Below are 27,463 nucleotides of genomic sequence, written 5' to 3' on the forward strand. Positions count from 1 at the left end.
ACTATTTTCATGATGCTGTCTTCAGATAGAACAAACAAAGCTATGGAAGTAGCAAAACCTGTTTGAAGGTTATTCAGGGACTGCTGATACTGAGTCTTATCCAGACATGCCTACTGTTCACGTCCTTAAAGCACACACCAGTGTGTCATTGCAAACATGAGCACACTGAGTTGAACTAAGGTGGAATAAAGGCTTTATGCCCATGAAAGCTGCAAGAAATGCAGGAGTATTTGCTCACAGTTTTGGGGTGTTAACCTTCATATTGCCTCTGGCACTGAACTAATTGAGACAGTGTTACACAACAAGATGACTGAGTTGGGAAAACTGTTGGCTTGCCTTGGAGCAACTGCAGCAGAAGATAAAAGAAGAACCGAGGAGAAATGAGCGGCAATCAGATAGTCTGCTGATCTGGACAAGGTATGTCTCTAATTTAATCTCTCTTAAAATCCACAAGTGGGGTTCACTTGTAATGCTGAGCCAATGAGAATGGACCAAAGTACTTTTAAATAGATACAAAAGCTATGGATTTATTGTTTCTGTACTTTTAAGATGACCTGTAGAAGTTACTTTTTCAAACAATATAATTTCATTGTCTGTAACTGACAGTGAACAGTGTTTTCACATATATTGCTGCACTTTGATCACTCTCACACAAGGATCGTGTGTTTTGTTTGTCTCGATTGGTTTTCCTTTTTTTTAAAGATGAAGGAGATAAGACGAGGAGAACTGTTTGATTTCCATGGAGTCTCAATGATCAACATTTTCACAGACAACTGGGAGAATGTTCAAAACTTTCAGGCCAGGCCGGATGACATACTCATTGCAACATACCCAAAAGCTGGTCAGTCCACATAAATAGTCAGTGTAAATGCTCAATCATTCATAAAAGATGCGTGTATCAAGGTGAAGGGTTTGGATCCTTTCATTTTCCTCTTTTTTTTTTTTTAGGAACCACATGGGTCTCCTACATTCTTGACCTCCTGCATTTCTGTCAACGATCTCCAGAGCGTCAGACATCCATCCCAATATATGAAAGAGTGCCTTTCTTGGAGATGACCATTCCGCATTTAGATTCAGGTTGACCAGATGATCAGACATTCTTGAAATATTTCCTGAACATGTGTCACAAAAATACAGTTTAACATAATCCTTCTTGACTCCCCTCCAAAAGGGGGCAAGACTCGCAAGACTAAATCAGTATAATCAAAATTTTCAATTATATAATATAAGTACATAACATAAGAATAAGAGTACAGTTACTGTTACTTTTACTGATTTACTATTACTGGCAATAGCAGTGCACATACAGTACATACATACAGTGAGCTCTAATATTTCATGTTCTTCAAAAGCCATGGAGGCCAAAAAACTACTCAAGTTACACTTGACAGGATGTGATTACTCCATCTCTATCTCTTCACATAGGAGTTGACCTGGTGAACAACCTTCCCACCTCTCCTCGGCTCATTAAAACTCATCTTCCTATCCAACTTGTGCCAAAGTCCTTTTGGGAGCAAAACTGCAGGGTAGTTAGTTTGTGTGTTATTTATACAAAATCAATGTATGATCACAAGACGCTGAAATAGAGGACAAGTTACAAGTAACTTCAGCAGCATTAAAGACTCATGTTTCATTTAAAGGATGAATGATGACAAAAAGAAGCAGTAAAATTTGAGAAATTTCTACCTCCAGTTACAACATCAACACTAAGGCACATCATGTCTCATGTAATGTTATAGTTTAAGTATTTTTCTCCTTCTGTAGGTAGTCTATGTGGCCCGCAATGCCAAAGACAACGTGGTCTCTTATTTTCACTTTGATCAAATGGCCCAGTTTGAACCAGAGCCTGGAGACTGGAGCAGCTACCTCCACAGATTCATGGAGGGAAAGAGTATGAAATGCATTCATAATATTGTTTTTGTTGGAACAGACATGCACAGATTTCTACTGAACACTACTGATATGTTTTCATGCGTTGTTCTGTTGCTTTAGTGGTGTTTGGATCCTGGTATGACCATGTGAACGGCTGGTGGAAGAAGAAACAAACTTACTCAAAAATCCATTACATGTTCTTTGAAGACATGGTTGAGGTACGTCAGAAGGTTTTGTGAGTTCTTTCGATGACTGTACTAAAGGTCTCCTCCAGCTGTAATAATACAATGACGATATTTGACCATTGTGCTTCCAGGATACTGGACAGGAAATCGACAAACTCTGCTGCTTTCTTGGTTTGTCTCCTTCAGTGGAGGAGAAGAAACAAATTACAGGTGGAGTGCAGTTTGATAATATGAAAAAGAACGACATGGTCAACCATTCCACAGCCCCAGTTATGGATTTCAAAATTTCTCCTTTCTTGAGAAAAGGTAACCTGACAACTAAATAAATGAAAGTGTGTGACATGAAACAAAAAATCAGATCTCCACCTTTGGCTAAAATGCCTGACTGACTGTCTGTGGTTCTGCAGGGAAAGTCGGCGACTGGAAGAACCATTTCACTGTGGCCCAGAATGAAGAGTTTGATGAAGACTACAAGAAGAAGATGAAGGATCCTACACTGCAGTTTCGCACTGAAATCTGAACATGACTGGACTGACTGTGTGTATGTGGAGACTGGTCCATGACACACAGGACATGTGGCAATTGTGTGAGAAAATGTGGTTATGACAGGGGAGGGGTGTGTGTATCATCTGTTCATTAATTTAATTCAATCCTGAAAAAAAAAAACGGTCAACATTCAATTTTGTTGATGTTTAACATTAAAATCAGGAAAATGACTGTATGTCTTCCTGTTTTTGTCTTGAAATGGGCAATCAAATAAACAACAAAATGACAAACAAGTCTTACTTTTGTTTTTCATTATTTAGTTTTGTACTGTTTCTCTGTCTGTCTGATCTGCAGCACGAAGCGCGGAAAAAAAAGGGACCTTTCAAGGAATTAAAAAAAAAAAAAAGGTCAAAAAGTTGGCTCACTGATAATAACAAGCAGTGCACCACCAATGTGAAACTTCAGTTGAAGCCTTGTTTGAATGTGATTTCTAATGCAGGGCGAGTTTGTGTAGTAATGTTCCAGGGATGCTCCAGCTGAAATAATTCCAATGTAGGCATTAGTTACAACTTAAATCTTACACGTAGCCCTTAGTAGGTGTAAAGTCTTCTGTAAAATGGTGGTTGGCGTGGAGCTTAGTTCTCAAAGGTCGGATAACTTGGAGGATGAGAAGGAATTAACTATTTGGGCTATTTTGTGTCAGCAACACATTTTCTGTTGTATTACCCTATGTTGTATTTGATGTCTAGATGTCCCTGTTGTTAATTTGCCCTTGCTCTAGATTCAGTTTGTATAGTTATGAACTAATCATAATGCTTTGTTCAAGTTTACATACCTTTTTTTACTGCCACCATATCAATAATCAAAAATTAGCTCAATCCCTGGAGGAGATATCTGTCATACATTTTCCTGTTTTTCCCATCTAGAAAGTAGAGGGCCGATCCATTTCCCAGTGGACATTACTCTTTCACCTCATCTCAGAGGCATTTGTCCCGTGGTCCACCAAATGTGTGTTTTGCTCCTTTGCAGGACTGCATTGAAGCGCCAACGAATTCCTGATAAAACTTAATTATCACATATCATCTGTTATAATGAACAATTAACTTTACTTCATTCACTTGTCTCTCCTGATTTAAATGACTTGATGCAACTTTTTTCACATATGCTGCAGGACCTTTAACTCCTCAAAGAGTAAAATCTCTCATTCTTTCATCCCTCTTTTCATTCTCACATACCAGTGCATCTTTCTTCATCATCCCTGCTCCCTTTCACCTCAAGACATATTAAACGATTGTAAATTTGGTTCTCCGTGGCATGTTCTTTGTTAATGAAAAAGTCTACAAATATGAACAAAGAGTTTGTCTGGCAGTGTTTAATTTAGGGTGTGACAGGTGTGTATATACTTTGAACTTCTTGAATATTGGAACCTGTGTGAAGAGCTGGTGTGTGAGTAAACATTTTAAACACTGTTGAAACCAGGAACTAGGCTCGGAGCTCTGCTTATTTAACGTTACTTTATGTCAATATATATAAGCTAAATGCCATCAATACAAGATAATGTGAAACTTAGATATACAATTGAATTTCAAATGAAGCAAATACAAATAATGTTCATCCAGAATGACCCCACCTTCAACATACATGATAACTCTACAACATACAATTCAGGCTGGAGTTATTTTAATTAAGCCTTTTAGGGAACAAAATACAAAAGGAAAACCTATTGTTTCCTCCCTTGTCCCAAAATTCCACTTGGTACAGTGCACATTGTCATCACCTGGGGCCCAGGCAAAGTGTTGTGGGTTGGCCTAACAGGTCTTGGCTCACCCACCTAGACAACTGCCACCTTCTAAATGACTTGGAGAACATGTATTTTCTGAACTTTTATTTTTACTGTACTTAAAATTAACATGAAAATACACAAAAACTTTTTCTGTTCTAAAAATGTAAAAGAAAACATTTTTTAGGCTGCCATCATGTGTGAAATGTGGACCAATCACAACATTTGATGTCAGCTTCTTATTGAGACAAGAGGTGCAGTTGAATTGTCCAAAAGTCTTTTCCTTTACCTCGATGGAAACGTCAGCAGTTTAAAGACAGATGTCAAGGAGAATTCATTAGAACTTAGGAAAAATCAACCGCAGTGCTCAAGAGAGTGTGACTGCACTCATACTAGGCTACATACATGTACATTATTGACTGCCGTGGTGGAACTACAATCCTAAAAACTGAGGATGGACTAATGAAAGCAAATGTCTGATATTTCACCCCGACAGAAATGTACAACTTTCTCATGAATTTCTGCTTTGCTTAAATCAGAAAACCAAATATGCCTTCTCTAAGTGTCTTGTTTTTATTCAGGCACAACACTGTAGGATTCACTGACATGAAAAACTGAAACTCTTTTGATAAATAACACACAGGATATCTCAGCCACCCATAAAAGGACAGAAATAAGGGACAACCTCTTCACCTCTCCTGGATTAATGTTTCAGTCCAGTTTATGTTAAACTCAAAATGGTATGGTATGTTTAATAATCACACCATCAGGCTAACCATTGCTGAAAATGGTTGATCATGCCATGTTTTTATTCTTTAAACTTTTACTTAGACAGGGAAGCTTTACTGTTACTGATACAGATATTTACACACATATACAGATATTTGTTAGAGATATAGTGCAGTTTGATCATATGGAAAGCAACAACATGGTCCACTGTTCACAAGGTTGGATTTCCTCTGCTAAGGACAGTGAAGGGTCGTGTGTATTTGTAGCCAAAGGTATTGTACTATGATCTCTACGACACTGGGGTTTATGAGTTACTACGTTTTATGTGTGCAACAAAGTAATATAGATCTCAGCCACCTGAATCACTACTTCATTGTGTGTCCAAAGGTTAAACTATTTAGATAAACAAATGCAGATGTCATATTATATAAAAACCTCCTTTTAACAGGCAGAAACCTCAGGCAGAACCAGACTCTGGGTGGGCGGCCATCTGCTTCGACCGGTTGGGTAAGAGAGGGAGAGCAAGAGAGAGAAAGAGTGAGACAGACAGACAGACAGACAGACAGACAGACAGACAGACAGACAGACAGACAGACAGACAGACAGACAGACAGACAGACAGACAGACAGACAGAAATGCAGTCAGAGAGAGAGAGAGAGAGAGAGACAGAGACAGAGAGACAGACATGCAATCAAGGTAACAGTGACAGTGGATGTAATAATAGCAGTAGCAGTTGCAGTGGATGTCAGGCAGGGCCTGACTTTATTGACAGTGCAATAAAAAACCATAACAACTAGTGACATGGTAACAAAAAGACACCTTGCTGTCTGTGGTATTGTGGCTCACATAAATGAGCCACACAAGGAAAAACACTTAAATTGTTTGAAGTGAGGCAGCATATGATACATGATATCAATTTGTATACATGAATGATTGATAATAAATCATTTGTATTAGTGACAACAATGCTTCCCTGTCTAAATAAAGGTTTAAAGTTGGTGATCACCCTGTCAATCACCCTGTCAGTGCATATTATGCACTGACAGGGTGATTGGGGAATGAGATGAGCAGGAGGATATGGGAGTCAGGTCACCAGGATTGATGATGAACATCTGAGGACAACTGGTGGACAAGAGGTGAATTGCAGTAAAGCTCAATAAAGTTGCACAGGCCGGTGGAAGTGGGACCATGGCTAAAAGGACAGACAGAGAGGCAGAATGAACACAGCTCAGATGTTGTGACGCTGTCTTCTTTTACAAAGTTTCAATACACTCTGACTTACATATTTCACTTGGGTATGAACATTCACATGTTCTGATATTCATCTGCCAATACATCTGCCACTCATTTTAGCGAATTGGCCGGGCAGATACAGTGTATAGCCCATTTTCCATAGTCTTTTGCAAGATCGTCAATGTTGCTGTGTGCAATTGTGGTCCAGCTACTTTTACCAGAAACAAACTAAAATCTGCCTGTCTTTACCTTGTTCCTGCTCCTTTAGGCTTTCTACTCCAAGTCTGGCCTCTAAGCCTGCATATTCATTATGTCCATGAAATTCACAGAACTGTACCAGCCTGTTCCCTGTTCCCTGTTCCCTGTGTCTGCATGTCTGCGTCTATGTGATTCCATGACTGAATCCTGACAGTCACCTTTTTAAAGGAGGGTTATGTGCTGGACAGTTTTTTGGCCCAATGCAGTGACTTTCTGGAGTTTCTGCTGTGGTGACTCTACTGTGTTGACTACAAAACTATGAGAGTGGTATTGATCTTCTCATCTAAGATAGCCAGTAAATATATTTCCCAAAATGTCCAGCTATTCCTCTAAGTATGTTGCTATATGGCTGCACGGTGGCGCAGCAGGTAGTGCGCGTGCCTCACAGCAAGAAGGTCGCAGGTTCGATTCCTGGGTCGGCCTTTCTGTGTGAAGTTTGCATGTTCTTCCACTCCGTTCACTCCGGCTTCCTCCCACAGACCAAAAACAAGCTAATTAGGTTGATTGGTGACTCTAAATCACACATGTGAGTGTTGTGTGTATGTGCCCTGCGATCGAGGGGTGTACCCCACCTCCCGCCCGTTGACAGCCGAGATAGGCTCCGGCCCCCCCACAACTCCGAAAGGGATAAGTGGCATAGAAAATGGATGGATGGATGTTGCTATATGACATGTATGTTAATAAAGTTAATAAAGCACAATAAGGGATAATTTCGGTGTTGTCCAGAATGAGCTTGATAAAGACTTCAAGAAAAAGATGATGGACCCCACACTTCAGTTTCACACTGAAATTTAGTATATGTGATATGTTGGTGTAAATATGTTTATCAAGACTAGGTGGAAACGTATTATATGGCTGGACTGTATATGGTCAGTGGTATCTATAAAAAGAATTCTGGGATATTAAATGTTCATCTGTAGTTTTCTCTGGTCCAAGTCACATTTGTTCTAAAAGTGTGCAGTGCTATCACATGTCATGGTTAAGCTTTAATATTAGAAATCCTATAAAAACAATACTTTCCACTCATATCTTTAAATGCTTTATTTGCAAGGGAACTTACTCTAATTATAATTGTAACTCTTCTAAATATCTATTAACTCCCGCTGATTTATTCATTCGTTTCTATCTGCAGAATCTCTCATTCCAGTTTCATTCCTTCATTGTGAATATCAGGTATTATACTATCTGTGCCATCTGTGCACATATGATGTACTGTGCTGTGACACATTGGCGAAGTATGGACTGGTCATAGATTTCTCTGTTTGTGATTGTGGATAGCAATAGCCTTGCAAAGAGAACCCTATACGAAAGAGAACATCAGTTACACACTGTAACTCCAGATTCTATGACTATAGGCACAGCCATCTAAGCTGTGGGTCACACTCGTTGCTTGAACCAGCTGAAGAAAAAGCTTTTGTGGGAACCAATTATTACCTAAGGTGAGACTGAGATGCAGTGCAGTCTGTGCAGTACATGGCAGGATGCTAAAAGTCTCAGTACTGCAAGAAAAAGGGATGAACCCATTAGTGATAGCCTTAAGCCACCAAGCAAGCCAAGCAGTCCACTTCAGTTCATTACACGTGATTTTGGTGTTTTGACAGATGTTGTGAATGGTACCAACAGAACGATTATATTCCTTCATGTTTTGTCATTACCCCTTTTTAGCAAGTGTATGGTTGAGTGTGAGCGGTAGAAAGTGACAATGAATGTGAGTGGACCAGAGGAAAAGGCGATCAACAAGTTGCAGATCTGGCAGTAAATATACAATAAAGGTCAAAGTGTGCCAGCAAGTTCTCAAGACCTATAAAAGTCTCATCTGATGTTTCCAAGCTGCTGTTAAAGTGCAGCCCAGCATACATTTAAGAGCTACATTTTAGAGTACTATCTGCAGAGTAAATGCAAAACAGCTCTAGGTTTTAGGCACAGGTAAGTTAAGGTAAGGGTTTCAAGAGAACTGTTATACTCATAGAATCTGGAGTTACAATATGTAATTACTGTTCACACCTAGTAATTTGAAAGAGCAACAGCCAATGAGGACTCTGTGTGTGTGTGTGTGTGTGTGTGTGTGTGTGTGTGTGTGTGTGTGTGTGTGTGTGTGTGTGTGTGTGTGTGTGTGTGGTGTAGCTAGGTCATTGGGCCAGTATGCCCTTAGTTCCTTCTACTACTGGTGAAATCTCTTGCTAGCTATTTCCTCCTGTTTCTAGTCTTTACACTAAAATAAGCTAAACTAAGCTAAGCAAAGATAAGCTAAGCTAAGTGCCTCTTGGCTCCAGTTTCCAAATTTCCTATTTTCTTTTCTTAACTGTTCTTTCAACATAGACCATAATACATTGTATAGAAAAGTGACAAATGATGTTGTGAGGAGAATAATATAGCCTTTTTAAGACTGGATGTTGGTTAGAAAGATAACTATTCTATGTGTCGCTATTTCTTGCAGGACTCTGGACGAGAGATAGACAAACTCTGTTCCTTCCTTGGTTTGTCTCCTTCAGCTGAGGAGAAGGAAAGAGTCACAACTGGGTCAAAGTTTGACAACATGAAACAAAACAAAATGACAAACTATTCTACCGTCGAAGTTATGAATCACACAGTGTCACCATTCATGAGAAAAGGTTCAGTGAAAAATGCCTAGAGGGAAAGAAGTTTTTTTCTGTGAGCACCAAAATGCGCTCAAACACAACTGATTTTATTAAACTGCCTGAATGATTCTCTCTGCTTCTCCAGGGAACGTTGGTGACTGGAAGAACCATTTCACTGTGGCGCAAAATGAAGCGTTTGATGAGGATTACAAGCACAAAATGAAGAATCCTACACTGCAGTTTCGTACTGAACTTTAGAGGCCCAGCCCAGCTGTGCATCGAAGAGCCCTGAAGTGTCATTAATTTGAGAAGAATCTTGATGTTACTGAGTCAAATGTTAAAGTTGATTGACAAGGATAATTTCCAATCAGTACAAGACATTTCCCTCAATAATAATGTTGACTGATGTTATATAGTCACCAAAAAATTAGTAAAGAAATGACCAAAAATCAAAGCTTGATGAATGTTGAAACTTGAACTCGACTTGAAGTATTTACAGTTAAGAATAATAAAATATGCTACATTATGCCGTATATGCTGTCTGGCATTTATATGCAAGTTAGGAATAATGCAGTAAATATGCTGCATGTATTGCACGGTGTGCAGATGGAGAGGGAGAGAACAGAGGAGCTTGGTGTACCATTGGAAGTCCCCAGTGTGATCCTATAGCAGCATAACTAAGGACTGGTCCGAGGCAAGCTTGAGCCAGCCTTTACTATAAGCTTTATCACAAAGGAAAGTTTTAATGCTACTCTTAAATGTAGAGATGGTGTCTGCTTCTTGGACAAAGATGGTTCCACAGGAGAGGAACTTGATAGCTGAAGGAACCATAAGTAAGCCTGCATTCTGGGAATGCAGTGTTCTAGTGAGATAATAATGTACTATGAGCTCTTTAAGATAAGATGGTGCCTGAACATTCATGGCTTTGTAAGTAAGGTTTTTGTCAGAACACGTGCTGCAGCATTCTGGGGCAACTGGAGAATATTTAGCAACAAATTTGGGGTTGCAATAATTCAACCGGGAAGTTACAAATGAACTAGTTATTCTGCAATGTTGAACAGTCCTTGAAATTTGTTTTACATGTCCATTATAAGTTCATTATTTCAGAGTTTGTCCAGGGTGTGCACTTAGCTAGCAGCCAAAACTAATATTGTTTCATGAAAACTAAGCAAACTAACCAACCGCTATGTTACTAGCTGAATGACCAGCAGACATTTAAAGTGTCAAAGCAGGTGTGAACTAAAAACAAAAAACTGATAAGAGACAAATAACTTGATACAGAAAAATGTAGACTTGCTGTCAAAATATTTATATATGTAAATGAGAACAGCACCCAGAAAGCAAAAATCCATTGAATCAACATTGAGATATGGTCATGGCTTAAAATTGAATCAACATTGATGTCAGACATTGAAAGTAACATTGAAAGCGCTCGTTATGATCAACATTGAAATAATGTTGAATTTTCAATCAGTCTAAACATTGATTCAATATTTATTCAACTACATCATTTTCAACATTGAAACAATGTAGAATTGTCAATTAATCTGAACATAGAATCAATATTGATTCATTTATAAATGCATTGAAATTACATTGATTCTACATTGCAACAATGTTATTAATTAAAGGACCATTACAGCACTTTTCAGCCTTCATCTGTAGGTTTTAAATATGCTTCATGCAAGGCAAATTGCATGAAGCATATGCGATTTGAGGCGTCATTTTGCTGGGTGACGCGATGGACGCGATGCGCGGCGCGATGGACGCGTTGGCCGCGAAAATCGCTCTCAGGCTACGTTCCCACCAAGCGCCTCAAATCGCGCCTCAAATGAAATCGCGTTGCGCCAGACGCTCCAGTTTTGACGCTGGTACAAAAACCCCTTGGGGCGTCATCGCGTCGCGCGACAAGCCTGCCCAACAACAACATTTCTTCCGCCATTTCATTCTCTCGTCGACCACGTCCGTACGTCAGCACGTCGATGACGATCTCAATGCTGATAGGCTGTCGCGGCGCGTCTTCACGCGAATCCGCCGCAAAAGTTCAATAATTTCAACTTGAGCGATGAAGCGATGGCGCGATGGGGCGACGCGATGCCTTAGCCTTTATTATTATTATTTTTGGAATTAGGGCTATAAACACTGGCTTTCTGGAGAAGTAATTTCAGAGTGCATGCCAGAGGAAACCTTGGTCTGGCTTTCTATAGAGCAAATATCTCCTCTATTATCTCACAGTGGTGTTTGGTTCCTTATACAAACATTTGAGAGACTGGTTGGAGAAGAAACAGACTACTTTTAATATCCTTCATTTTTATGAGAATCTGATTGAGGTGAACAGTAAAATTAACGTCTGTGGGATTGTGACTACAAACACAAGATTACACTTGTTTGCTTGTCTGCTTAAGTCGATGATTTTAAGACATCGCCATTCACGACTAAAGGTGAGATATGTTTGGCTGTATGTTTTTATAATGCGGAGAATTCAAAAGAGAGGAGAGAAGATAGCAACAGTTTTCAGGGAAAGTTGGTCACATCATCATTTTGCTGATCATCAGAATGAACAGCCTGATTGTTATCATCCGCTAACTTGTCTGGTCCTAGTGTTTTCCTGCACTCAGCCGGCTCTGCCTAACCAGCAGCTCACCTGGGGTGCATTACACTGATTAGGGCTTGGTTATTTGGCCTTCTCTTCCCACTCCTCACCTGCAACTCATTCCCTAATCACTTCCTAATAAACCTCCCCCTGTTATGATACGTTCTTAATAAAGGCCAGGACCCAAATGCAGAGACCAAGTAACCAAAAATTTGTTGAACAAAGTACCAACGAAAATATCACCTGAACCAGGGAAAACGCTGAACAGTGGATAGAACTCAAAATCACCTCTGAGGGAAACAGTATCAAAATAAAACAGTCAAAAGGCAAACAAAAGAACTATCAAAATGGCAAAGTAGGGAGAACTCAGTCGCAGTCATTTCCTTGGTGCTGTAGGACCCCATCACTTTGTCCAAGTTGTCCACCCCCCCTTCTTGGCATTGTAGTCTAGAATCATACTTAGTTTTTTTTTTTTTTTTACTTTAAAATGGGTCAATTTGACCCGCATCATAACAGGAGGGTTAAATAAAAGACAAGCCAGTGTTCTATTTTGAGGTCTGTCTGTCTGTCTGTCTGTCTGTCTGTCTGTCTGTCTGTCTGTCTGTCTGTCTGCACAGCTTTTGAAGAACATCCAGCAAATGTTTTTGGTCAAAGTCACATTCCTAAATCATTCTCATAACCACATGAAGTAATGTTTTATTGAGGTAATTTTAATGTTCCCTTAAGGTTTCTGGCTGGTAGCCTTTTAGATAACGTCCAACAACATTGTAAGATGTTTTGCAAATGCTTTTCTTCCGTGTAACATTTCCAAAACGTTCTCACAAACACGTGAGGTCGCGTTTTTGGGAGGTGATATTTGTAATGTTCCCCTGAGGTTGCCTTACGGCAGCTTTTGTTGCTGCTAGTTTTTCAGTTATTTAACAGTCTTTCCATATAGTTTAATGTGTTATCATTATTTATATTGAAACATATACAAAGGAATTTTTTAATAACCTGTAAATCTCTAATGAAATGCTGAATTAAGCTTTCTGGAATATTTAACTAATCTTCCCAGAACATTCATGGACCAAAACAAAATGGTAGTTTTACATCTTGCCATTTAAATGTCTGGAGAATTCGAAGGAGAAGTGTTCTGGTAACCTTTCTTGAGCATTCAGGTAACCTTCCCAGAAAGTTCTGCTAGCAGAATGTCACTGGCTTCACATCAGAAAAACTTGCTGGTTTTAACATTAAGGGAATGTTATGTAGGAATGTATGACAAATGTTCCCACAGCCAAAAATAACGTTCTCAGATCATCATTGAAACCAAATTTTGCTGGCTGGGAAATGCAAGCAAGCAGCTCTCACAGAGCCACATTCTGACACAGACAGTAATGGCAGACAAGTTTTTCAGTGAGTGAGCTCACCTCATTCAGGAGGAGAATTTGTGATAGAGCGTCTTGTTGCTGCTGTTAGCAAAGGACGAAGTAAAATTGTTCTAAAATGTCAGTTCATCATAGAGAGCTCATAGAGATGAAGGAAAATCTGACATGGAAACTCAGTGACAGCAAGTGTCCATGTGATTGGGCCCTCGTGGTAGACATTACAAAGTACCTCTCAGAGTTGAACCTGAAGCTGCAGCAGCTTCTCTGCTCTCTGCTTTCAAATGTGAAATAATTTGAAGCATATTTAAAGCTGTGGCAAGTGCAACTGGAAACACCTTCAGGGATTTGGCAAGAGGTGTCAAGATAAGAAACGTCAATAAAAAGAACTGAACATATTTGCAATGCTGATAAGTGTGGAACCAGCCAATGTGCCTCAAAACGTTAAACACACCTGACCTGTAAAGCAAAAACCTCCGACTGTCATTCATTCCTAAACTGGCTCTTGCAAAGACTCAGCTCAAGGCTGACTGAACTAAGACTGGAGAACCAGCTCCATGTCCTATCATCAATATTTTCACTAACATTTGACATCAGACACCTCGCCAAGAAGAAGCAGTTCCAGGCATGGCCAAGGTAGTGTGATATTTGTGTTCAATAATTTAGGATGACCTAAATTCATATGGCCTTTGATAGGAAAAAGGTTCCTGACCCCTTCTTTAACACAATGACCATATGTTTTACATGTTTTTGTTTTTAAGGTCCCTTCATTTGAGCCAGGTTGAATTAACAACCACATTCTGACCAGTTTTCATGTTTCACAAATGTGTAAACACTTGTCCCACTTTTATTAATCTGCCTTTTGCTTAGATCAGTAAATTAAATTGTTCACGCTGAGTTACATGTTGTTGTGCTGTATTGTAAAGGTTGTGTGGAAGGGAGTGTACATAAATTAAAGGGACAGTGTATAGAGTTTAGGGGCATCAGGCAAAAACCGAAACATGACAGTGCGATATGGCAGATCAGCTCTCGTTGTCGTAATGAAGATCTCATTTTATCACCACAAAAACATAGCGATTCATATTTTCAGCTGATTAAACACTCAGAACATCAGTATGAATATTCTATTTCTGCCATATTCTTGCCATAGATTCCACTAAATCTTGCACCCTGGTCCTTTAATAATATTTGGTGTATTTATCTTGGTCATCGTATCTGAACAGTTGGTGTGTAGTTGTACTGTGTTGTATTTAGCCTTCTCAGGTGTTCACCTGACGCGCATGATCATGATTTGGCACAGAATAAAAGGAGAGAGCTCTCTCCTACCTGTTGCAAGATTGTCCTGCCAATGTCTTTGCTTGTCTTCTTGTAAGTACTTCGCTTCATTGTCTCCTCCCATAGAGAGCTTACTAATGTTAACTGCTCTTGCTCTGCCACTAATAGTGTGCTCCTGTGTTTCAGTGTCTACCTGCTGCTTCAGCGCGTGCCTTGCCTCAAACCCGCTTCGTCGGAGCTCCTTTAGTATTTCTCCCACTACTTATGAGTGCGCTTTTCGTTACACCCATTGTATTTAAAATAAATTGTATGTTTTTTCCCTCATCTCTGTCTCTGGTCTGCATCTTTGGGTCCCAACAAATTTACTGGTGTACAGAAACATAATGCTTTTATGCAATCCAGGCCTCCTCACCTCTCTTATAGACTACCTTTGAAAACACAATTACAAAGTTCTTTCAATAAAAACACATTTAAACACACACCAAACCAAACTAAAAGTGACACAAAAATTACCTACATTATTATCCCCAAGAGAGTAAATCAATCCAAAATGTCAATAAACAAATGAAATCACTGAAGAGCAATGTTCAACTAGAATTGCTGCTTTACAATTGTATGCCTCAGCCAACCAGTCAAGTGTCATTTACATCCATGTCCATCCAGACTCATACATAGTGTGTAGTGAAGACTTTAAAGGAATTCAATAAAAGGTATAAAGTGTCGTTTTTGGTGAAATGGAAGTTATCATTCATATATAACATGTATGATTTCAGTGAACAGTTTTCACGTAGAGACTATTTCTTACAGAGGAGTACAGAGGACTGATGAAGAACTTCATCACATGATGCAGCAACAACATTTACCTGAAACAAGAAGCAACCTGAAGCCTGAAGCAATCAAAAAAGTAGAAGCACAGACATCAAGAGAAAATGACCAAATTAGCAAAATTTGAGCAAATGATAAATATAAGGCAAGAAACGCTTCTGGAGCCACATGGAAGATGGAATAAAAATGCTTTCCAGACACAACATCATGGAGACGGCCTGGTGGAATCCTGGCCAAACTGTGAATAATGTTGTTTCTGTCATTTCATATCTGTTTTCCTTCCCTGTTATTTTTGGATTCCAAACTATTTCTTGTTTATCTTCTTTTTAAGATGACATACTAAACTGGATTAATTGCAAGGGTTAATGCATTTGGATAGACTTAACTGGTTTCAGATGAGTTTGGTAGCCCAGCAAGCAGCTTTCACAAGACGGAGAATTTGTGAAGTCGTGCTGCTACCATCTCACAAAGTAAAATTGTTCCAAACTGTTATTTTGTCTCGAAGTATTAATTGAGATTGTGGAAAAAGCTGTCATGGAAACTCAGTGACAGCAAGTGTCTGTGTGATTTGACCTTCATGGTGGACATTACCAAGTACTGAACTCAAGCTGCAGCCAACTTCTCTGCTCTCTGCTTGCAAATGTGAAATCATCTGAAGTGAAATTAATGGTGTGGCAAGTGCAACTAGAAGGAGGTAACACTGTGTATTTTCCTAATCTGCAAAAATAAAAGTCTGCCATGATATCTGAATAGCCTGTATGAGTATGTAAATCTCCCTCAGGCATTTGGCAAGAGGTTTCAGGACATGAAAAGTCAACAAAAAGGAACAGAATATTTGTAGAATTTGCAATGTTGTTACGTGTGGAACCAGCTGCGTAAAAACTGACAAAACTGAGCTATAAAGCAAGAACCTCTGACTGTCAGTAGTTCATTTCCAAACTGACTATTGCAACCACTCATTTGTGTAAGACTGACTGACCCAAGCCTGGAATACCAACTGTGAGTAGCATCATCATCATCATCTTCATCATCATCATCACTACCATCAGACATCAGATGTCTCACCAAGGAGAAGCAGTTCCAGCCATGGCCAAGGTTAGTGTGACATCTGTGCTCAGTAATTAAGGATGGCCTATAAGGATGACAATGAACTTTTTTTTTTTTTTTATCTTAAATGGCCTTTGATAGGAAAAAGGTTCCCCACCCCTGCTTTAACACAATGACCAGCATGTTCTGCATGCTTTTGTTTTTGTTTTTGTTTTCAAGGTGGAATTACCTCCTCGACCACAACTGTTTGATTTCCATGGAGTCTCAATGACTAACATTTTCACAGACAACTGGGAGAACATTCAAAACTTTCAGGCCAGGCCAGATGATATACTTATTGCAACATATCCCAAAGCTGGTCTGGATGTGTTTTGCTTCATACTGCAGCTCTTGAATATATGTGTGTATGGAGGTGACAGGGTTTGATTGGAATCTTTTTCATTTCCTCTGTCTTTTATTTTAGGAAACACCTGGCTCAGCTACATCCTTGACCTGCTGTATTTTGGTCAGACTTCTCCAGAACATCGGACATCACTGTCAATCTATCTAAAAGTGCCAAACTTGGAGGTCGCCATCCCTTCACTGCAGCAAGGTTGAAGTAACAACTACTGTCTGACCAGTCTTCATGTTCCACTAAAGGTTCTAAATGTTGTGTGGTAGGGAGTGTACCAGAACTTCTTGAAAGACAGTGGGTAGGGTTTAGGGGCATGACGCAATGAGGCTGCAGATTGCAACAAGCTGAGCACCCTTAGGGCTCTATTTTCAACTCCGCCGCAAGCGCGGCGCAGGCTGCGCCACCGGCGCAGTAGTATTCTCGAGCGGCGCAGGCAGGCGCACGGCGCACTTCAGTCTCCTCCTGGGAGAAGTTTGGGCATTGGACACTTTCCTGTGAGGTCTCAGTCATCCTCGAAACTTGCCATGCCTGGTCAGTGGCGTTCTAAAAGGTGAGGCGAGGAGCTGCTGCGATTGGTGAAAATTTCACTCGGCTGTGTCAAACCCACTCCACACCTTCTCCCCTCCCTCTTTCTGAGTTGCGTCACTGGGTGGGACTGAAATGAGAAGGGGGAGGAGATTAGTCTCGTTTCTTCCTTTCCAAGGAGAGCTTATGGAGTCTGTGAAACTTGTGAAAACACGAAAGTCAAAGTGTTTGGTTTGTCTGTTTTATATCTCATTTTATAGTGAAAAAAAAAACAAGAAACACAACAATTCATATTTTCAGCTGATTATACACTAATGAAATCGTCAGTATTAATATTCTTTTTCTTCCATATTCTGCCCATAGAGTTATTGATGTTGATGTGTAGTTGTACTGCGTTGTATTTACCACACTGTAGAATTCACTGACATGTAAATTGTTTTGATGCTGTACAGGATCAGAGACACAGATTTATCGAGGAACAGAAATGTTGGACAACCTCTCCACCTCTCCTCGACTCATTAAGACTCATCTCCCGGTTCAGTTTATACCAAAGTCCTTTTGGGAGCAAAACTGCAGGGTCAGTAGTTTGTCATTTCAACATCACAATACATAGAAAAGGCGAATTTTTTTTTTTTAAAAAAAAGGTAAATTTACCACTTAACTGCTTTACTGCTCATTTTGGTTACTAAATTGCTATTTTAATAATTAAACCATCCACTGGTCATAATACAGTACATCAAAGGTTATTATTTAGTTCAGGCTGCTCTTTGCATTGCTGTATATTGATAAATTGTGAAAAAACATATGTATGCATGATCAAAAGTGCCCCAAAACACACAATGTAGTAAAAATGCTTCATTCAGACAATTAAGCAGTTTGATTACAAAGTATTAATGGAAGAAAAGGGATTTATATGAGAATATTATTGAACTGACGAACAGCCTGTTACAATGGATAGGACACATTGTACGTTTCTGCAAAGCACCAATACCTTAAATTTGTACTTGTCATATCGACGTTCCTACATTAAGGCAAATGAGTTATATGTACATGACAAATATTGACCGTATTCCAGAGAATTTAAAGCCAGGGAGATAGACCGAGTTTAATTATTAGGATTATGTTATAGGTACAGGAATTATCAAATGAGTGACTGGAGATCTTGAATTCTTGAATGATGCTAAAATGATGGATGCACTGCTACCTCTAAGTACTAGTACTGATTTACAATCGGTTGTTCTTAAACACTTCAGTATTTCGTGTTTCATGCAATATTCCTCTTCACATACTCTCAGTGTTTTCTTGTGTAGATAATCTACATGGCGCGCAATGCAAAGGACAGTGTGGTGTCTTTTTTCCATTTTGAGCGCATGGCTTTGATCCATCCAGAGCCTGGAGACTGGAACAGTTACCTCCAGAGATTCATGGAGGGAAAGAGTATGTATGAATTACTATGATGCTCATTGCTCGTTGTGGAGATGCACAGATTTCCTCCACACTCCTCAAGTGCTTTAATTTATTGCTCTGTTGCTTTAGTGGTGTTTGGACCCTGGCATGACCATGTGAGCACCTGGAGGAAGAAGAAAGAGAATTATTCAAAACTCCATTACATGTTCTATGAAGATCTGGTAGAGGTAATTTATTTATTTTGGGGGGGGGGGATTGCCTGTGATTCTGAAGTCTCTCCCTGTTCACATTGCTTTTCCATAGCTCTGTTCTTGGTAATTATGTGATGACAGTATTTGACCATTGTGCTTCCAGGATACTGGACGGGAAATAGACAAACTGTGCTGCTTTCTTGGTTTGTCTCCTTCAGCTGAGGAGAAGGAAACAATTTTAGGCAAAGTACAGTTCGATAAAATGAAAACGAATGACACGGTCAACCATTCAAAGTACAGAGGGATGGATTTAAAAAAGTCTTCCTTCATGAGAAAAGGTACAGTGACCAGTGATATAAAACACAAGAAATGAGACAAAATTCAGTCTTCACCTTCAGCTAAAATTCATGAATGATGGTCACATGATGATTCTGCAGGCAAGGTCGGTGACTGGAAGAACCATTTCACTGTGGCCCAGAATGAAGAGTTTGATGAAGACTACAAGAAGAAGATGAAGGATCCTACACTGCAGTTTCGCACTGAAGTTTAGAGGCTCAGCTGTGCAAAGTCACACATAGCCAGACCTTTCTCCACACTTCATTAGCACTGGGCTGTGCATTACAAAGAGTCCTGAAGTGACATCTGATAAAATACACATCAATGTTCTGTATGTTGTGACTAAATGCTAAATTTGATTGACAAGGATATTATCTAACCGGTGCAGGACATTTCTCACTATACTGATGTTAAGTGATTTTATGACAATCAATGTTTTGCAAAAAACATTGCAAATATCAAAGCTTTCCAGACATGTTGAACCTCCTTCTATTGTGTTTGGAAATCTGCATTATGTCACTAGTTTGTGGGAAATGATTAAATTAAAATGTATTTGCTAAATTAACATTTATGCTGTGAATAACAGTTGTAATCAGTGAAAGGCTATTGAAAAAAAAAGCTGGGTGATTTTTAGTTGTAGAGTTGTAGTTCACTTGTTACAAATCAGTCCTATCTGTGGCACAAGAGATGTTGGAATCAATTTGTTGGCCATTAAAAAACCCTGCTTTTACAGAAGAATTTCTATGTGTTTTTGTGGATTTCTCATTTCCTTGTGTTAGGGAATCTGCATTATGTCACTGGTTTGTGGAAAAGAGTTAGAGGGAAGTATTTTTGCTGTATTCACATTTATGTTGTGTATAATAGCTGCAATAATCTCTTGGAAAAATACTTGTGCATATTAAAAGCTCTTTACCGAGTTGAAATTAGATTGTTCCCTGCTTAATAAGTATTTGTAGGGAGTATATAAAACAGAAGCATCAAACATCCGCGCCCGATTCAAGGGAAATTTCCGAAACTTTAACATACAACTACATACAACTTAATTGTATCTTCTTTATTAAATATGATCAATCTGTCTTTAACAACAGGTTATGTACCACAGTCCTTTAAAGTAGCTGTAGTAAAACCTGTTCTTAAAAAGCCTACTCTTGATCCAGGGGTTTTAGCCAACTATAGACCTGCATCTAACTACCCATTTCTCTCTAAAATTCTTGAGAAAGCAGTTGCTAATCAGCTGTGTGACTTTCTACACAATAGTTTATTTGAGGATTTCCAATCAGGAGTTAGTGCATCATAGCACAGAGACAGTACTGGTTAAAGTTACAAATGACATTCTAATTGCATCAGATAAAGGACTTGTCTCTGTACTCTTATTAGATCTTAGTGCTGCATTCGACACCATTGACCATGATATCCTATTGCAGAGACTGGAACACTTCATTAGCATTAAGGGATCTGCACCAAGCTGGTTTAAATCCTCCTTTTCAGATCGCTCTCAGTTTGTACATGTTAATTCAATTTTTCAATTTTCAGTTCAATTTTATTTGTATAGCGCCATATCACAACAAAAGTTGTCTCAGGACCCTTTCCATATAGAGCTGGTACAGGCCGAGCTCTTTTATCTACAGAGACCCAACAATCCCCTCATGAGCAAGCACTTGGCGACAGCGGCAAGGAAAAACTTCCTTTTAACAGGCAGAAACCTCAGGCAGAACCAGGCTCTGGGTGGGCGGCCATCTGCCTCGACCAGTTGGGTGAGAGAGGAAGAGCAAGAGAGAGAGAGTGAGACAGACAGAGAGAGACAGACAGAAATGCAGTCAGAGAGAGACAAACAAAAATGCAATCACAAAGACAGTGGATGTAATAACAGTAGTAGTGTTTGTCAGGCAGGGCCATGGCAGGAGACGCAGCTGTAATCCACAATCCATGTAATTGACATTGTAATATAATGTCAATACGAGGTGGTCACACAAAATGGGCGGAAATTAAAAGAATTTCTCTAACATTTAGTTCACCCAAAAATGTGTCAGTAGTATTTACTTGACCTCAGGGAGTAACAATTATTATGAAATTAACATTAGCCAGAGATGGATGGAGCGGCAGCAACAGATCCATGAGAAGGAGCAGGAAATGAGCTACGTTACTAAATTTAGTTGAGCTGCTGACTAGCTGACCGCCTGGCTAGTCACAATGACGTAGCATCGCAATGTTGTTTTTTTCTGAAGGCAGATTGTTGTTTGAGTTGTTCGCTTCATATTTCCTTCTTGCCATCATTGATTTAATTACTTGCTTTATTATCCAACAGTTGATGTGTAGTTGTCCTGTGTTGTATTTGCTGCACTGTAGAATTCACTGACATGTACATTCTTTTAACACTGCACAGAATCAGAGACACAAATTCTGTTGTATCTTCTTTTTAAGATGACATACTAAACTGGATTAATTGCAAGGGTCAATGCATTTGGATAGGCTTAACTGGTTTCAGATGAGTTTGGTAGCCCAGCAAGCAGCTTTCACAAGACGGAGAATTTGTGAAGTCGTGCTGCTACCATCTCACAAAGTAAAATTGTTCCAAACTGTTATTTTGTCTCGAAGTATTAATTGAGATTGTGGAAAAAGCTGTCATGGAAACTCAGTGACAGCAAGTGTCTGTGTGATTTGACCTTCATGGTGGACATTACCAAGTACTGAACTCAAGCTGCAGCCAACTTCTCTGCTCTCTGCTTGCAAATGTGAAATCATCTGAAGTGAAATTAATGGTGTGGCAAGTGCAACTAGAAGGAAGTAACACTGTGTATTTTCCTAATCTGCAAAAATAAAAGTCTGCCATGATATCTGAATAGCCTGTATGAGTATGTAAATCTCCCTCAGGCATTTGGCAAGAGGTTTCAGGACATGAAAAGTCAACAAAAAGGAACAGAATATTTGTAGAATTTGCAATGTTGTTACGTGTGGAACCAGCTGATGTGCGTAAAAACAGACAACACTGAGCTATAAAGCAAGAACCTCTGACTGTCAGTAGTTCATTTCCAAACTGACTCTTAAGACTGACTGACCCAAGCCTGGAATACCAACTGTGAGTAGCATCATCATCATCATCATCATCATCATCATCATCATCTTCATCTTCATCTTCATCTTCATCATCATCATCACTACCATCAGACATCAGATGTCTCACCAAGGAGAAGCAGTTCCAGCCATGGCCAAGGTTAGTGTGACATCTGTGCTCAGTAATTAAGGATGGCCTATAAGGATGACAATGAACATATTTTTGTTTTTTATTTTCTTTTTTAGGGGGAATTAGCTCCTCGACCAAAGCTGTTTGATTTCCATGGAGTCCCAATGATCGAGCATTTCACACAACGCTGGGAGACCATTCAAAACTTTCAGGCCAGGCCAGATGATATACTTATTGCAACATATCCCAAAGCTGGTCAGTCCACAAACATGAACAGGATGTGTTTTTGGTTTATACTGTAGCTCTTGAATAGATGTGTGTATGGATGTGCCTGCTTTTGATTGGATTTGTATCTCTTTTATTTCCTCTGTCTTTCTTTTAGGAAACACCTGGCTCAGCTACATCCTTGAGCTACTGTATTTTGGTCAGACATCTTCAGAGCATTTGACATCTGTGCCACTCTATCTAAAAGTGCCTATCTTAGAGGTCACCGTCCCTTCATTTGAGCCAGGTTGATTTAACAACCACATTCTGACCAGTTTTCATGTTCCACAAATGTACTTTTATTATTCTGTTCCATGGTGGTAATTCTCTGCCTTTTGCTTCAAACAGCAAATTGAATTGTTTACATGGAGTTACACATTGTTGAGTTGTATTCTAAAGGTTGTGTGGTAGGGAGCATATCACAACTTTAAGGGACAGTGTGTAGGGTTCAGGGGCATCTAGCTGTGAGGTTGCAGATTGCAACCAACTGACTACCCCTCGCCTCATCTCTCCCTTTCCAAGCATGCAGGAGAACCTATAGAGTCCGTGAAACTGTCACGATAAATGTGAAAGTTACTCTTTCGAGCCAGTGTTTGGTTTGTCGGTGTTGGGTTACTTTAGAAACATGGCAGTGCGACATGGCGGACCAGCTCTTGCTGTCATTATAAAGATCTCATTTTATAGTAACAAACAACACAACAATTCATATTTTCAGCTGATTATACACTAATGAAATCATCAGTATTAATATTCTTTTTCTGCCATATTCTGCCCATAGATTCCACTAAATCTTGCACCCTGGTCCTTTATTAAAAATTGGTGTATTTATCTTGGCCATCATATCTGAACAGTTGATGTGTAGTTGTACTGCGTTGTATTTACCACACTGTAGAATTCACTGACATGTAAATTGTTTTGATGCTGTACAGGATCAGAGACACAGATTTATCGAGGAACAGAAATGTTGGACAACCTCTCCACCTCTCCTCGACTCATTAAGACTCATCTCCCGGTTCAGTTTATACCAAAGTCCTTTTGGGAGCAAAACTGCAGGGTCAGTAGTTTGTCTGTCATTTCAACATCACAATACGTAGAAAAAGGTGATGATATTAATGTACAGCAATATTTGGAAATTACTGCTTTACTGCTCATAGTAGTAACTAAATGCAATTTTAATAATTAAATCATCCAGTGGTCATAATACAGTACGTCGAAGGTTATTATTTAGTTCAGGCTACTCTTTGGATTGGTGTATATTGATAAGTTATAAAAAAAAACATACAAGGTATGCATGAAAAGTGCCCCAAAACACATGATGTGGTAAAAATGCTTTATTCAGACAGTGTACATTACAAAGTATTAATGGGAAAAAAGGGGATTTATATGGAAATATCATTGAGCTGACTTTATGAAAAAGGCTGTTGTTGTGGAAATTAACCACTAACAGCATGTTTCAGTTCAGTTGGGTAGGAGACGTACGTTTTTCTGGAAAGCACTGATGTGTGAAGTGAAATTTGTACGTATCATATTAATGTTCCTACGTTAGGTATGAAAGTAACGTAGTTTGTGGCAACAAGATCAGGTATTTTAAGTCAAAGCATGGTTGTTTCCTCACACTAAGCAAGAGTTTTTTTGTCTAAGCCTCACCAGACCTTAAACACAGCATAACAACAATGTAAAGTAATGCTGAAACATAATGGAACTTAAGTTTTTAACGTATCTGTGATTAAAAGAATTGTAAAGTTTCAACATGATCAGTTGTTCATAAACACTTTGGTATTTCATGATCCATGCAATACTCCTCTTCACATACTCTCAGTGATTTCTTGTTGTGTAGATAATCTACATAGCGCGCAATGCAAAGGACATCATGGTGTCTTATTTCCATTTTGAGCGCATGGCCATTGTCCATCCAGAGCCTGGAGACTGGAACAGTTACTTCCAGAGATTCTTGGAGGGAAAGAGTATGTATGAGATACTATAACAAAGTTGCTTGTAGTGGAGATGCACAGATTTCCTCCACACTTCTCAAGTGCTTTAATTTATTGTTCTCTTGCTTTAGTGGTGTGTGGAGCCTGGCATGACCATGTGAGCAACTGGTGGAAGAAGAAACAGAGTTATTCAAAACTCCATTACATGTTCTATGAAGATCTGGTTGAGGTAATTTATGTGTTTTTTGGGTTGTCTGTGCATGTGTTCACATTGCTTTTCCATAGCTCTGCTCTCGTTGGTAATTGTGTGATGACAGTATTTGACTATTGTGCTTCCAGGATACTGGACGGGAAATAGACAAACTGTGCTGCTTTCTTGGTTTGTCTCCTTCAGCTGAGGAGAAGGAAACAATTTTAGGCAAAGTACAGTTTGACGAAATGAAAACGAATGACATGGTGAACTTCTCAACTTACCGAGGAATGGATTTAAAAATTTCTCACTTCATGAGAAAAGGTACAGTGAACAGTGAAATTAGACAAAATTCATTCTTCACCTTCAGCTAAAATTCATGAATGATGGTCACATGATGATTCTGCAGGCAAGGTCGGTGACTGGAAGAACCATTTCACTGTGGCCCAGAATGAAGAGTTTGATGAAGACTACAAGAAGAAGATGAAGGATCCTACACTGCAGTTTCGCACTGAAATTTAGAGGCTCAGCTGTGCAAAGTCACACATAGCCAGACCTTTCTCCATGATTCATTTGCACTAGGCTGTGCAGGAAAAAGAGTCCTGAACTGATAAAATACACATCAATGTTCTGTATGTTGTGTGGAAAATGTGAAATTTGATTGACAAAGATATAATCTTACCAGTGCAGGACATTTCTTACTCTACTGATGTTGAGTGATTTTATGACAAAAAACTGCAAATGTCAAAGCTTTCCAGACATGTTGAATCTCCTTCTATTGTGTTTGCATTATGTCACTAGTTTGAGGAAATTAACATTTATGCTGTGAATAACAGTTGCAAACAGTGAAAGGCTCTTGAAAAAATCCTACTGTATATTGCTTCAGGGCATTCAATCGTTCGCAACTGGACTTTGTCAGTTTGTCTTGGAAGACGTTTCGCCTCTCATCCGAGCAAGCTTCATCAATTCATACGCACCAGACTAGATAGGACAGCTCTAGTCCAATGAAATGGTGTTGGGTTCAAGTATTTATCCTCTGAATGAGGCCAACCCCCAAAACCAAGGATGGTATCACTCTATTGTGAGGCAAAGGATCCCCCATTAAGGCAGGGTAGGGTGCGACCCTTGGGTGTCAACGACAGTCGTCTGCCTCGTTAGTGTCCCATTCTTGTCATTGGGAGGCTCCTTGAGCCATGTGTGAATGGCTTTGTTGTTTATTTTCAGAGGCTAAATTTTGGAATCTCTTTGGAAGAGATGAAAGGACAGCATGTATGTGGGAGATGTCTCCTGGATGAATGAGAATATTCACAGGCATGTCTCTACTTTACATTAAAAGCTCTTGACTTGTTAGGATCCTGTTTTATTTTGATAGCCTTAGTTCCTGTTTTATTTTGGTAGCCTTCCCTCTTGTGTCTTGTTTAATTACTTCCTGTTTCCCACCTGTGTGATTGTGATTGTGTCCACCTGTGTCTGTCTGTTTAGTTCCCCTCTATTTAAGTCTTTGTGTTTCTTTTGTCTTTGTGGGATCATTCCCCCTGCGTGGGGTTTCTTGTTTCCTGAGGTTCTGTGAGTATTCTGGCCTGGTCCTTGTTTTCCCATTTTGGTATATGGATTTTGGTTTTGCTGGCCTTACCTTTTGTGTTTCTGAACTCTTTGAACTGCTGGATTTTTGGTTGCCTTCCCTTGTTAATAAATCACTTTGAACCGTTTTGCTCAACATCTTTTGTCAAGTCTGCACTTTTGGGTTCACACCTTATTTTTTCTTGTTCGACAACCACTAGTCGTAACATTACTGAGTTATAACAAAGTAGTTCTTAGTTGCTACAAATCAGTCCCATATGGGGCACATGACAATTTGGAATCAATTTGTTGGTCATTAAAAAAACTGCATTTACAGAAGAATTTGTGTGTTTTTTGTGGTTTTCTTGGTCACAGTAATTGAAGGATTGACCAGTTCTAGCAAATGGTCAAACAGTTAAATTGCAAAAAAGGCTTTGCTATTTGAGGGAGCTCTCAATGAATCAGAACAGAAATGAGGATTAGCTAATTCCTCAAAACAAAGTGACTGCTCCCTCCTTAAGAAGTACTAGCAGGGAACATATTAGAACCCCAAAACAGCGCAAGCGCTGCAATTCACCATCGCCTGAAATTAAAGTTGCTACAAGCTGTACACGTGTTCTGGTCGTACTGGGTCCTAAATATACCTGTTACAAACCTATGTGAAGCAACAGCATGTTGTATTTTCTCTAGAATGTAAGCATGCATCTCTCATGGCACCAAGTCTAATTTTGATGGACAGTGCGTCAATCTGCACAAAGCAGATCAAACCAGGCAGGAAGTCAGACAATGGAACATTATAGTATTTCCAGTAAATTTCCAAAATCAACACCTTCTGCAGACTCCCAATCAAATAACAATAATATGTGCAATTAAAATAAAGATCAAAGAGTCATTTAGCTACAAACCATACTTATGGTAGAAGCACATATATCAAGGAAAAATTACCAACATTTGTGCAAATTGTACAAAATATAAGGATAGAATATAATAGACATTACAAATACATCTGTAACATGGCGAGTTCCAGACATTAGCAGAAGTCAGTGCTCTCTCCAGGGGCCCAGTGGAAAGTTTTGTTGATGAGATGTCTGGTAATGACGTGGTTGCACATACAGTCTTTTCTTTCTTTCTTTCTTTCTTTCTTTCTTTCTTTCTTTCTTTCTTTCTTTCTTTCTTTCTTTCTTTCTTAGCCTTTATGATACTGGGGCAGAGAGAGAGGAAGCAAATGAGCCGCAGGTTCTTCTCTAGGGGGACAGTACA

The 27,463-nt window shown here is 39.3% G+C and overlaps 3 protein-coding genes across 4 annotated transcripts; all 3 read left to right on the forward strand.

The window, feature by feature from the left end:
- The first annotated feature begins 702 nt into the window (after positions 1–702).
- On the forward strand, positions 703–9,396 carry LOC139334665 (cytosolic sulfotransferase 3-like). Of its 2 annotated transcripts, none has more exons than XM_070967708.1 (7): positions 703–841; positions 949–1,077; positions 1,426–1,526; positions 1,765–1,891; positions 1,993–2,090; positions 8,982–9,156; positions 9,269–9,396. In XM_070967708.1, exons 1-7 carry the CDS (start codon positions 703–705, stop codon positions 9,379–9,381), a joined length of 882 nt encoding a protein of 293 aa, XP_070823809.1. In that variant the 3' UTR covers positions 9,382–9,396. The 2 variants fall into 2 exon arrangements, with proteins under 2 accessions (XP_070823809.1, XP_070823808.1); XM_070967707.1 differs by lacking the exons at positions 8,982–9,156; positions 9,269–9,396 and adding exons at positions 2,189–2,363; positions 2,465–2,577.
- A 6,867-nt stretch (positions 9,397–16,263) lies between these two features.
- Positions 16,264–19,291, forward strand: LOC139334666 (cytosolic sulfotransferase 1-like). Its single transcript, XM_070967709.1, has 8 exons — positions 16,264–16,287; positions 16,444–16,582; positions 16,688–16,816; positions 17,620–17,720; positions 18,454–18,580; positions 18,680–18,777; positions 18,905–19,079; positions 19,179–19,291. Exons 1-8 carry the CDS (start codon positions 16,264–16,266, stop codon positions 19,289–19,291), a joined length of 906 nt encoding a protein of 301 aa, XP_070823810.1.
- Positions 19,292–21,267: 1,976 nt separating this feature from the next.
- On the forward strand, positions 21,268–25,165 carry LOC139335354 (cytosolic sulfotransferase 1-like). Its single transcript, XM_070968912.1, has 9 exons — positions 21,268–21,272; positions 22,162–22,288; positions 22,375–22,513; positions 22,641–22,769; positions 23,452–23,576; positions 24,360–24,486; positions 24,585–24,682; positions 24,793–24,967; positions 25,053–25,165. Exons 1-9 carry the CDS (start codon positions 21,268–21,270, stop codon positions 25,163–25,165), a joined length of 1,038 nt encoding a protein of 345 aa, XP_070825013.1.
- Positions 25,166–27,463: the final 2,298 nt, after the last annotated feature.

This window comes from Chaetodon trifascialis, chromosome 8 (assembly GCF_039877785.1).
Source record: "Chaetodon trifascialis isolate fChaTrf1 chromosome 8, fChaTrf1.hap1, whole genome shotgun sequence".
Lineage (NCBI taxonomy): Eukaryota > Metazoa > Chordata > Actinopteri > Chaetodontiformes > Chaetodontidae > Chaetodon > Chaetodon trifascialis.

Coding starts and splice junctions, on each gene's coding strand:
- LOC139334665 (XM_070967708.1), top strand. CDS start 703: ATGAAGGAGATAAGACGAGGAGAACTGTTTGATTTCCATGGAGTCTCA. Junction 1,892..1,992: donor CAGATTCATGGAGGGAAAGA/GTATGAAATGCA, acceptor CTGTTGCTTTAG/TGGTGTTTGGATCCTGGTAT. Junction 9,157..9,268: donor GTCACCATTCATGAGAAAAG/GTTCAGTGAAAA, acceptor CTGCTTCTCCAG/GGAACGTTGGTGACTGGAAG.
- LOC139334666 (XM_070967709.1), top strand. CDS start 16,264: ATGGCCAAGGTTAGTGTGACATCT. Junction 16,288..16,443: donor CCAAGGTTAGTGTGACATCT/GTGCTCAGTAAT, acceptor TTTGTTTTCAAG/GTGGAATTACCTCCTCGACC. Junction 16,817..17,619: donor CATCCCTTCACTGCAGCAAG/GTTGAAGTAACA, acceptor AGATTTATCGAG/GAACAGAAATGTTGGACAAC.
- LOC139335354 (XM_070968912.1), top strand. Junction 22,514..22,640: donor TGCAACATATCCCAAAGCTG/GTCAGTCCACAA, acceptor TCTTTCTTTTAG/GAAACACCTGGCTCAGCTAC. Junction 24,968..25,052: donor TTCTCACTTCATGAGAAAAG/GTACAGTGAACA, acceptor ATGATTCTGCAG/GCAAGGTCGGTGACTGGAAG.